Here is a 13,011-nt window from a genome sequence, read left to right as displayed (position 1 = left end):
ATATAAAAGATGGGTAAACTATGAATTTGCTCACTAAATTTCCTGCACTTCCTAAAATGGTATGCCAACTTTGAAATTTTACAATTTAATCCTCAATTTATTCCAAAATACCAATTAAAATCTATAATTTATAATTTCTTAATTTTAACCCCTAAATTGGGGTGTGACAATCTCCTCTCCTTAAAAGAATTTCGTCCTCGAAATTAATTCATGTCACAGAATTGCAGAAATAAAAATTCCATCAATTCTTCCATATCTTCTAGTAGCTTTTATAAAAATACGGATCCTCCACTAATCGTTAACCAGTTGAGCATACATTCTTATCAGAACTTTTCCTCATTTCAATAAAAGAATCCAAACGAAAATTTCCTGGAGGAATTAATTCAGTATTGGTTACGAGAATAGGCTCATAGAGCAGAGCATATCCCAATTTCATTTCCGGAGTCGGGTCAGAATTTCTCAGATAAGTAACTCTCACATGGCATGTGAGGTACTTTATAGAATTTAGATAAATGTTACTGGTATTCCTTTATGCAAAGGTAGAGCCTTAACGGATAAAAAACTTAGGTTTTCTCGTTACAGATAGGGACTCAACCTTGGAGTTCCAGCTCAAAGAAGTACGATTGTAGTCTAAGGGCATGTACTGATCATACATCTTTTTGAAATTCGACCGGTCGGTCTATCTTGAAAAATTTAACTCAACCATAGCTTTGATACCACTAAATGTAACCCCTCAGGGCGATGCGGGTAACCCGATCTGATCTGGAATGTCACATTAGGGCCACCGGAGTGACTCACCGTAAAAATAGCAGAAATTTAAAACTTTTGTCAAAACATGTAACTAATAAAATGATTTATCGGTATGCAGAAATAAAATGGGTTTTCAGACTCAGATATAAAACAAAATACAATCTACATGCCCCATAATCACATGTATCAAACTATGCAAGAAACACCAGAATAATTCCTTTACTGTTGTCGATAGATGCACTGGTAAAATCCTTTAACCTAAAAAGATGAGTAACAGAGTGAGCTTTGGAAAGCTCAATTATACAGAACTACCAGATGATGCTGAAGAACATGCAGATACAGATAAACATATATTTCCTTATCGGTTCATACATCTACAGATCTTTATGTTGAGTGGAAATCCTACTGATATTTCAGGTAGTAACTGACATCGAGCTTTCAGTTCAGAGAAATATTTCAGATGACTGAGTTCAGGAGATCAGAATAGGTTATCTAGTATGTTCCCTCAAAACCAGTGAAAAGATACAGATCTTTTTTAAGACATATTTTTATTTATCAAAAACCATATAGGTTCCACAAAACCATAAACCCCCTGCACGACAGTAAGGCCCTGAGCACAAAGCCAAGGAACATGCATATATCACCCCTGAACAACAACAAGGCTCAGAGCACAAAGTCGAGGAACCTGCATATATAAACCCTTCAACAATACCCCCAAGTAAAACATTTTCCGTCAATAAACGGAGATATCAGAAAACAAAACATAATTCAGATCAAATATCAGAACAGAATCCAGGTCAGGAATTAGAACAGATTTCAGATCAGATGTCAGAACAGAACTCAAATCGAAAATCAGATAAAATATTCATGTGAGTAGGGAACACACTAAAGTTTCCAGATATTATTTAGAGATATTGGATAATCTTTTATTGGGCGAAGAAACACTGATTTTCAGTTTACCGATAGAATGTCGGAAGTTATAATCACTATTGGAAGAGTTCATTAACTGACATAATCATCAGTTATTCAAAATATGATTTATCAGGATCCTATCTTATTCGTACATTTTTCGGAAGCTCAACGTAATCATAAGGGTATTCAGAATCCTTTACATATGAGTTACTTGTGTTTTCAGATATGCCCAGAGTGATTTGAGCTGATAAGGGAAAACGAAGATTCAGAACGTTTACAATCTATGTCGATTGATTGAATTATCGAACAACTCCAGATGAATAACTCCCAGAACTAATGCTTGTCGACTGGTTAATTCATTATCCTTCTAGGTTATTTACTCTTAAATACCACAAATTCTTGTCCATAGATCATCTTCGGAATCATCGTTGAATAATCTTCTAATGTCTTTATTTCATTTACACGCTTCCACAATATCATAAAATGCTGACGTGCTTGATTTGTAGTTTATGACTCATAAGAACAGTACGTCATGTAAGTTCATTAGCATTCCCAAACTCATCCAAATCACTTATTAGCCAAGTCTATCTCGGTTACTTCAGAGTTTTACAGAGTAATTCGGACATTTCTGATTTTCGTTACATATTATATTTCCGTTCAGTTCAATTTGGTATTCGCAGTTTATTTGTCTAACGAATATCCACTTCTTAGTACCGAATGAGATCTAAAGTTGAGTTGAGCTGAATATTTTCATAATTATCATCGAGCCAAACTTGAGAAGACGAACACGCATAATTAACGTTTAGGTACTGACATATCATTAAGGTTTATCAGCTCACTTAAGTTGTGTTCCATAACTTTTAAGGGTAGTACAACACCCATATTTACTTGATTCCTTAATTAATCCAAAACATCTACTTAGTCTAGGCCATAAGAGTATTTTGGCCATTCTGGTGCTCAATATTATTCCATTAATTTCATAGCTCGAGGATATCCAGTCATTCCTGAGTTTGGTGATATTCTTGGTCATTTCCATTCCCGGGGTATTTTAGTCATTTTACAGATCCATTGTATTATAATAATTTATTCCATCCGATCTTATTATTAAAGTCAAACTTATCATTTATGCCTGTCCCTTCGAACTATTCTGACAAAATATCACCCTCGATAAATTATTATTCAGGTATTTATTCATAACTCAGAGATTTTCGGGTCAAGTGCCTTCTCAGATGTTACAACAGGTTACCAAGAATTTTCTATACAAAGTCATGATCTTAATAACGAAATCTGTAATTTATCGAGTTAAGTACAAATCCTCAAAGTACTTTCTCGTTCATGGTCAACTCGGACTATTTTTTTACCTCTCAAGGGCATTTTCGTAATTTCTTAACCAGATAATTTCGGAATTAACTCTTAACGAAAATAATTATAATTTAGATATCCTATGGTTAATTGCTTTCCCGAACATTATCTGATCTTGAAATGATTCCTTAACAGACTTCTAGTATCTTGCACAAATCCTCTTGGGGTTAAAAACCAGTTATCCAAATCTTTTAAGTAAAACTAGCATTTCGTATGCACGTCTGTAGTTTTATCTGATCAATATGTCTTTTCAGAGTTATTACTTAACTTTCAGGGACAATTCTTGTCATTTTACAACATAAGGGTATTTTTGTAATTTTACCAAACCGAAGTATTCTCATAATTTCTCATCCGAGTACCTTCAACATTTAACCTTTGATGACATAAATTATAAGTTACATATCCAGGGCTGATTCCTTTATCAAAATCACAGAACTTGTAATTTTATTCTAACAATCCCTCAATTTCTTATATTAGTCATCCGAGTCGTATTTAGTTATCGAATTTTTACCGCATTCATATCGAGTGTATGAATTAATTAAATACCCAAATGAGACCAAACATGTTCATTCTTGCATTTACCAATACCAACATGTTTCATAAAGAAGAAAAATGTAGTAATGTATTACTTCGATTTTCGTGCCATACTGATCGACCATATAAATTTCATTCGAATGTCCTCGATCTTTAATTCAACTTCCAATAATTCCTCAAATACATAGCAATAGAAATTTCATAAAAACAGAGTTTAATTCTGAAAAACGGATTGAATCGGATGAAAACTCAGTGAAAAACAGCTTACCAAGTACGAATTTGGTGAAACAGACCCCAAAGACGGACTCAAGACGTCGAAAAATGTCAGGATTGGTATATCCGAAAAAAGTCAACGGTCAGTAAACGCCGATCAAAGGTCCGGTCAACAATCAACGCGATCAACGGTCAGTCAACGGGTCGGGTCAGACCAGTCAAACCGGGTCGGACCGGTTCAAATCTGCCCCAACTGTTTTGTGAACCTCCCCCATGCGTAGGGGTGGCACGTGGGGGTGCGTGCTGCGTCCCTGGAGCCCCTAAAAATTCTAGAAAAAATTCTAAAAATATTTTCATGCATTTTGAGACACTTACTAAGCTCGGCTCAAAATTTTGAACGACAGAGAGCTCGATTCCGAAACATCGTAAACTTTGACTTCCTCACCCCTCCACGCGCCGACGACGACGGAGAAACGGAGGACTCGGAACGATGCAAGGAACACGATGGTGTGAGAGGTGTCAAAAAGGGTGACCAAATCGACGTGAATTGAAGGAAAACCAACAAAAATTGAATTAAAACCGACAATACTTCCGATTGAATTTAACGACGAACGACACCGATTCACGACGAGAGGTTAGAGGAATTTTGTTTATCGACCGACAACGAACACGATGGTGGTTTCGATTTGTCAAACGGTGGCCAAACGGTACATAGATCAGATCTCAAAGAAAGATTGAGGGGAAAGGAAAATGGAAATTTTGCAAAAACTTAGGGAAGGGGGTTTATAATTCATCATATAAAAAAATAAGTTTAGTCACTGAATTTCCTACACTTCTTAAAATGGTATGTCAACTTTACAATTTTACAATTTAATCATCAATTTCTTTCAAAATACCAATTAAAATACATACTTTATAATTTCTTAATTTTAGCCCCTAAATTAGGGTATGACAGTTTAGGTACTAAAGACATAATTTACCTTTATATTATATTGATAGTTTGATATTGATTGTCTGAATGAAACTCTAGAAACATTTTCAACTTTCAAAATACTAAATAACAACGGTGGTATACACAGCAATATGAAGTAAAGCTCAGATTCTGTGTGCACCCATGTTTGATGCATCTTGAAAGCCATTGCCATGTGGATTTTCAACTCTCCAAATACATGAAAAGCATATAAAAATTCAATTGCAATAGCACCGGAAAAATACTCGAACCCGACATTCACCTCGAGTTTTCTTAGTAGTAAAAATTCTTCATACATATCCCATCTTTGACATATCCGACAGACGTTCCCATGGATACTTGATTCTACATATATATGATAGAAAATTTTGATCGTAAGTGTGTTAAACACTCGTCCTAGCTCGAGTAAAATTAGCTTGGAGACATAAAAAATAAGAGAACCTGGTATAGATAAGCCGTCTACTACTCACTGTCTTCTTTCGAATAGTTTCTTCTGCTTTCTACGCTGGTCACGTAAACCTGGAACATGAAATAACAAAAAAAAGATAACATTCTCTCGAAAGCGAGTGCGAAAAACAGAAATCGAGAAAATGAACACATACATTTCTTCTCCTCTTTCCTTTTTCTTCTCAAACTCTCGACATTTCTTCGTTTTTGTGCCATGTCTTTTCCATCCATGAGCACCTGATAAATAGAGACTTCTTTGTTAAGACTGAATTCGTTGTTAAGACTCGATGCAAAATTGGGCCCAATGACATGCCACTATGCTACCAGTTATCATCGTAATTAGATGGATTCAATCTGCATCTATCGTGGTTTCAAACATTAGAGAAACATTTTGGGTGCTATATATGATGGAACTTCCCATGTCAGGCACTTGATTTGCGCATTGGTACGGTAATAAATCCAATTTGTAAACGAGAAGGTTTTCAGGGGAAAGAACAAAATTAGGCAAGTAAAAGTGAAATTAAAACATTAAATTTACTACCTCGCGACCGGCACTCCGAAGTGCCTGTAGTGGTTCGATGCAATCTTGGCCGATAACCACCATCTTCCGTCTCTTGGTTTCACCCGAAACTAAGTTGTCATCTCCATTTTTCTTAGCCAATTCTTCAAATTGATGCTGTATAAGATGTGTAACACCAGCCTGGAAAAAATAAACAGAATAACACAAAATAAGTTGTCTAATGCAATCACAATTTCAGGAGAAAATGAATTCTGTCAAAATGCTTTTATGAAAACTTTCTATTCTTAACCAACTAAACTGTGTACATTTTAACAGCAAAACTCGTAGAATACAAAAGTTACTCGCAAAATTGTGTAGAAAATGCAGAACACGAAAACGAGTAAGGTGCCAAAGGATACTGATAACAACGCAAAATAAACTGTTAAGAACTTACCGCAGTTGGATAGCGATGTGAAAATGTTTTTGGACGTAGTGGTCGTGAAAGTAATCCACTGAGTTCCTGTACCCAGAAAAAGAGAGAAAATTCAGAATTCAAAGTTTAGTACAATTTATGTTTCTCCGACTTAATTTTTCTCATAAGTACCCGTATATGACACTTATAATTGACCTATGTTCATATATGTGCTTGGGAATATGACCCTCCAAATACATGGAAATTTTTCGAAAAATTAAAAATAAACGTGCGACATATACACCCAAGTCTGAGTTACATTGATTAGTATTACAATGATTATTCATAGGCCATAGCATGTAAAACACCTGTTGTAATTTCTTCAAGTGAACAGAGCTGGCTTTCTTTTGCTTGAAGTTCTTCACTCTTTCCTCCTCGCTGTCATAATTTTCAACAACTAACTCTAAAGACTCTGCACTACGTTCCAACCAGCTTTTATTTGCCCTTTCCTAAAGAAAAATAAGTTTACGATCGACAATAAAACGTGAAGTTTAAAGAGAAAAAATTTAAATTCAAATAGAACTTTGGGGGGGGGGGTGATACTCCATTTTCAAGCAAGATTACCCGGGCAGGCATACAGGATAAGCCCAAGAAAACCCACATGCCGCATTGTAATGTGGCTTGTAAGATAGCTAAATTATTAAAATTTATATACCTGAGAGTCTTTACGTGAGATCTTGTCGATTTGGCGTGCTAGAGATAAACGTTTCAAGACCTCTGGCATGTATGAGCTCTCTAATGGAAATCGTTTGATGCTTTCCTGCATATCAAGCCAATGCACTCATAAGGCATGTAAGCCAATTGCCAAATGCAAAACTTAATGTAAGAACTAAGAAGATTAATCACTTGTTCAAAGTTATACCCTAAGAATCAATTTAGTTTAAAGAAGAATAGGGAACTCTTTCCTCCAAAATCGGTACCTTAGCAAATGATTTGCAAAGAGAGGCAAACTTTGCAGAATCATTTGGTGAGATAAGAGCAATGCTGCACCCATCAGAAGAAGCTCTAGCAGTTCTTCCACTTCTATGGACATAAACCTAAATCCAAAAAATTATAATTAAGATTAGGATATAAGACTAGAAGAATATTGACGAAAACTTGCTAATGGGCATCAAATTTTGACATACCTCTGCTGAATGAGGAAGTTGATAGTGGACAACAGTTCGAACACCGGGAATATCAAGGCCCCTTGCTGCAACATCAGTGGCAACAAGAATACCATGTCCATTTGCACGAAAACGGTCAATGGCCTGCATCAAACAGAGAACCGAAGATAGGGGATAATTTCAAGCACAAACGATGGGAGAAACTTGGGTCTAATACCAACCATAGTCGATAGAACGTGTATGATATCGACCAATCTAGTACACAGAAGTGAATAGTAAACGCAGTCAGGGGAATGAAACCTTCAAGCGAGCTCGTTGCTGCATCTGAGCATGAAGTGTTGAAACATTGATGCCAAGGATGCGCAATATTGAAGAAATGTGACGCAAAGCTGCAATTGATGTACAAAAAACAATTGTTCTCCCTTCTCCATGAATACACAAAATGTAATACAGATAGGCATCTTTATCTTCTTCCCTGCATCTGGGGAAATTCATGATAAAAGAATTACTTTGCTACTTGAAGAAGATACTTTTATAACATAAATGCAGATGTATTATTATGCATTTCAAATTAGCATATTTGACCTTTAATCACAATAAATCATATGGAATGTAGGTCTATGAGAAAAATAATAATTAACAATAATAACAAAAATATAGGTAAAGCAATTACTCAATAAAAGATTCCTCAAGGTTCTTTGCTAAAATTGATGCATTTGTCAAATCAACAATGGCAGCATTGGGTTTCATTCCTGCTCGCTCAGATAGAATTTCTATAGAATTCAGCCCCTCTGTGGACTGCTTGGATTTTAATGGACCACGCTTCAGCTTCTTACGAAAATCAGCAGAAAGTGCTAAAGTTGCTGAAAACACAAATGTTTGTCTCTTTTTCCTTGATACGCTTGAAACTGTAACACAATTCTCTGTATTTTGTGATTGTCCTTCGGTAGCACCAATGGTCATAGGGAGCATTTCAATTATTGACTGTAACTCACGAAAATGTCCCGCTTCAACCATTCGATCAGCCTCATCCAATACAAAGAAAGATAATGAATGCAACTGGCACAATAGAAAAGAGAGTGAAATGGTGTTCAAATTTAACCAACTCAAATCTAAAAATAAATCACTTGAAACCAAATTCAGTTGCTTTGAATGAAAATCATTCACGTCTAACCTCAACAAGATGTTTTTCTCCCCCTGAGATAAGCTCCCATAATCTCCCTGGAGTTCCAACAATTATTTCAGGCCTTGTTTTTAATAGTCTTTCCTGCTTCTCTGCGGACAAGCCACCAACAATAGGAACCACTCTAACGTTGATATCCTTGCCAAATTCCTTAAGATGATCGGTAACCTGGAGAAAGGGAAAAAAATATTTAAAACTTCAACTTGATTGAGTAAAATAGGAACATAATAACATCATAGTCTTTCTCAATGCACAATGATTTTTCATCAAATCATGGTTAAGTTTCGCATTTTGATGAATACAGTTGCAGCAAGCGCTTAACAAGCTAGGTGCTGGAAATGAGTATATTAAGGTGCCGAAGCCACTATAAATAGAATCCAGCTTATTAAACAATTAAGCTTTGTGTACTTTATAGTTCAAACAAAAATATGAGGCTTCTGCATAATAAAAGCAGTGGACTATGAAAATAGGGTAAGACCTTCAAGGTCCACATTTCCAAATTTATAAAGCTTTAGCATTTGGGCTTTAATCGACTAAATAAAAAGTTGTTTATCCTTATCCAATCCTACTGGCAACTAAGACAGCCCTATGCGGTGAAAAAGGATTGGTGCATTCAGTATGGGCAACTGAGATACTTGACAAAAGCAACAATAAGACAATTATTAATACCTGGAGGGCAAGTTCCCTAGCAGGAGTAATGATAAGAGCTCGCAAAACACCTTTTGGAGCATACTTTGCTGCTTCCTCCCCTTTCTCCTCAAGCATGTTTGCAGCTTTTTCTCGTTCTTCTAAGAGACGTTGGAAAATGGGCAGGCCAAAGGCTAGTGTTTTCCCAGATCCCGTCTCAGCAGCACCAATAACATCCTATCCCATAAAAGAATTACCATCACCATGAAAGAGATATCATCGTTGACCATAAAGCATTTCAAACAAGAATCTAGACAAACCTTTCCTTGATGAGCTGCAGCAGGAATACAAGCTCGCTGTATTGGAGTAGGTTCCTTGAAACCAATTCGAGATATTGATTTCATAAGCAGAGGGTGAAGTCTCAATTCATTCCATTCATAAAATTCAGGGTAAGCTTCATCTCCATAAGGCATCTCTTCTTCCTCAGTGTCTTTGCTATCAATAACTGCAAATACAGTTATAAGATTATGTTGGGATCATAAAATATTCCATTACATCGAGTATTAACCCAGAAATCAACAAAAGTCCAATCATCACTGGCATGTTAACAACTTGAAGTAAGAAACTGTTCTAAAGCACACCAGTAGTTCAGTGACTTATTCTGCCCAAAAGGCTAGCAAAAGGATGTACATGTGTTGAATTAAGCTAAATATTGGCGGACACAAGCAAAAGGGACTTAGAAGTAGAAAATGCCTGTTAATTAAACAAGTTTTACCAAATAAACACACCAAATAGTTTAATAAGTGGGTCAAAATCGAAATACTTGAAGCACTAACCAGTTGCATGCTCATCCTCTTGTTGAACAGTCTTTGTCTTTTTCTTCTTACTCTTCTTTTTCTTTTTTTTGGCCTTCACATTCTTCTCCTCTGCCATTCCTTCTGTGGGGTCAGCTTCAAAATCTTCACCAGAACCCTCAGTGAGGTCCTCAAGTTTTTGTTTCTTTGATTTTGATTTTTTATTAATTTTCTTCTTAGCTCCAGGCACGTCTAAACCATATTCAGATTCATCAATCTCTTCAAGGGAAAGAAAGCCTGCATTCGTCATAAACAACAAAAATTACAAACTAGGAACAAGCTCGAACCCTACAACCGTAATCCTTAGCAGAATAACAAGACAGCTACAGCTTTGTCTCTTTAGTAACCTTATTACATCATTGTTTCACATTGAAAACATAAAAACCACCAACATGACCAGCACTTTGCCATGAATTCTCTATATAACCAAAGAAATTCCAGAAAACAAGACCGATGTGCAGCACAAGCAAAAGATTGTAAAATTTATACCTATACACCAAAATTCCAACACATCCCAAGACTCTATTAGGTCCTTGTGTCCTTTAAAAGCAAGGAAATCAATAAAATGAATCACAAAAATTCATCCTAAATTACACCTTTGATTAACTTAGTTTCAATTTTGATGTCCAATCCCTTAAAAACAACAAATTTTAAATTGAACACATAATAAGCTCCAGCACCTAAAACACCATAAACCCAGACATCCCTTCAGCTCCAAAGCCAATGTTAAGTAACAAATAGATAAAAACATTTATCATTTAATACTAAGCCAAATTACTACCTTGTTAATGTTAAAACAAACAAAATAATTCTAACTAATAATAACCAAGCTCTAAAGAATAACACATTCTAACAAAACGAAAAACATGGGATCTTTCTGTTTTAGTATAGCCTAACCTCCATCCAGGTCCCCAGAGCCAATGAAGAGAGAGAAGGCGTCATCTTCTTCTTCGTTGGGAAGGGAAGAGTTCCAATGGAGCGAGTCGACTCGTTCCAGTTCAGGGTCATGTTTTGTTCTCTTTCTCTTTTGCCTTTTCTTCTTTGAAAGTGAAACCGGTTCCTTTTCTTCATGTTGTTGCGGCGGTGAAAGGGCGGCCATGGCTGTGAAGGTTTTAGTCCGCTGAAATAATGGTCATAAAACAAAGATTGGGTTTTGGTTTGGTTTTATAAGATCGTTTTATGCTTTAGGCTGTGCCGTTTCATTATGCTTTTATTTTGAAATAAACAATATTTTTATTAATTAAAAAATAATAGTTAATAATAAAAATAAATATATTATATTAATGAAATAAAAATGCGAAATAGTTATTTATTCACCGAATTAGAAAATAAATATTTTTAACTTATCAAAAAAATATTATTAAATGATAATAAAATAATAATAAAATAATATTTTTTTATCTTTTATATTTTTATTATATAATTTTAAATGGAAATTAAAAAATAATTACTTAATAAATTGAATGATTAATGATCGATCACACATTTGAGTAGTAAAGATTATTATCTCTCCACTGTGATTATTTATAAAGTATTTTTTATAAATAAAATTTTAATATAAAATATTTCCTTCTACACTCACAGATGTGATATTATTTAATATTTTCTTTTACATTTTCATATACAATTATAAATAATTTTATTTTTTTGGATAAATTAAAGAATCTTATTATCTAAGAAGCATATCTATCTGCTAAAAAAACAAATACAACAAAATCCCATCAAGGGAAAAATCACAACCCCCGTGCTATACACAAATTCTGATTTAGAGTGTCCCCTCTTACGTTTTTCCTATACACCTTAATACAAACAACTCCCTTTATAATATTTACAACATCACTCATACTCCTTTTCACCTGCCTAAACTATCAATGGTTCATTTCTTCCCAAATGTGGTAAGCAAAAGCACACTAAGCCACTTTCAACACATACATTGGGAGTGATTTACTCTTGAACCGAGAAATAGCCCAACTAAGCTCTTCACTCCAGTTCTTCACCACCTTACAAATGCCACACAACCTCAACACAATATTCCACACCTTCTTAGAGAAAGGGCACTAAAAAAACACATGATCTCGAGATTCTTACCCCAATCCATCACAATTCTTGCAACCTACATCCACATTCATCCCAATCCTAACCAACCGATTAGCAGTAGGAAGCCTATTCAACACTGGCATCCAAATAATGACAGAGTGCTTAGGGATATTCATGGAAAACCAAACAACCTTTTGCCACTTAGTCTTCCCCTTCCTTTCCCTGGTCTCTTCTCAAAGCCACCTTATTGTTATCTTTCCCCAACCAGACCTGCCAAGGAACAAAGGCATGCCCCCATCAAACTCAGTATCTTTCTTAAGATCCAACTGAAATGGGATTTATTATCAACCTGCCAAAAATATATACCCTTAAAAACATAAGTATAAATCCAGACCATCCAAAGAGACCTTTTATGGGCAAGGACATTTCTCATCAACAAAAGCACATAGACTTTACTATAGCTCTTCAAGTTACTTAATCCCAATCCACCCTCAGACTTTGGGGTACAAATACAATCCCACTTAATCATGGCTCCCTTAACAGGAATATCCCCTCTTTTCCAAAAGAACCGAGCACAAAGTTGCTCAATTATCCCAATAACAAAAGAAGACATTACCAGTTGCCTACACCAAAAATTGACAATACTATGAAGCACAACAATAATCAACTGCACCCTGCCAGGATATCTAAGCCATCTAATGGACCATTGCCTTAGCTTGGTCATCAACTTCTCCACCAACCCAATGCAGTCCTTTTGAGTCAGTTTCCTAGCAACTAGAGAAACTCTAAGGTATTTGTTACATATTATTATGCTAACTTTTAGGAAAAATCTATATTCCATTAATTGTAATATATTTAGTTACCTAGTTTAGATATACCAACTTGTGTATATATAGCACTTTTCTATTGATGAATAAAACCAATAAGATTATTTTCTCTACTACTTTCTCTACTATTTCTACATGGTATCAGATGGTTTAAAGTATTTGAGTAGTTGATTTTTTTGGGGTTTATTTATGTATCGGGAGAAAGGAGTGTTTTTTTT

The 13,011-nt window shown here is 35.3% G+C and overlaps 1 protein-coding gene across 1 annotated transcript; it reads right to left on the bottom strand.

The window, feature by feature from the left end:
- Positions 1-4,786: 4,786 nt before the first annotated feature.
- Positions 4,787-11,068, bottom strand: LOC120208329 (DEAD-box ATP-dependent RNA helicase 13-like). Its single transcript, XM_039207629.1, has 16 exons — positions 10,827-11,068; positions 9,912-10,166; positions 9,396-9,580; positions 9,118-9,312; positions 8,440-8,616; positions 7,939-8,324; positions 7,566-7,746; positions 7,287-7,409; positions 7,080-7,196; positions 6,815-6,919; positions 6,468-6,608; positions 6,142-6,207; positions 5,730-5,888; positions 5,344-5,425; positions 5,183-5,260; positions 4,787-5,086 (listed from the first exon to the last, which is right to left on the bottom strand). Exons 1-15 carry the CDS (start codon positions 11,026-11,028, stop codon positions 5,208-5,210), a joined length of 2,427 nt encoding a protein of 808 aa, XP_039063560.1. The 5' UTR covers positions 11,029-11,068; the 3' UTR covers positions 4,787-5,086; positions 5,183-5,207.
- Positions 11,069-13,011: the final 1,943 nt, after the last annotated feature.

This window comes from Hibiscus syriacus, unplaced genomic scaffold, assembly GCF_006381635.1.
Source record: "Hibiscus syriacus cultivar Baekdansim isolate YM2019G1 unplaced genomic scaffold, ASM638163v2 tig00016212_pilon, whole genome shotgun sequence".
NCBI classification, from domain to species: Eukaryota; Viridiplantae; Streptophyta; class Magnoliopsida; order Malvales; family Malvaceae; genus Hibiscus; species Hibiscus syriacus.
Note: the sequence above shows the minus strand (reverse complement) of the source record. Positions and strands in the feature narration are given on the sequence as shown.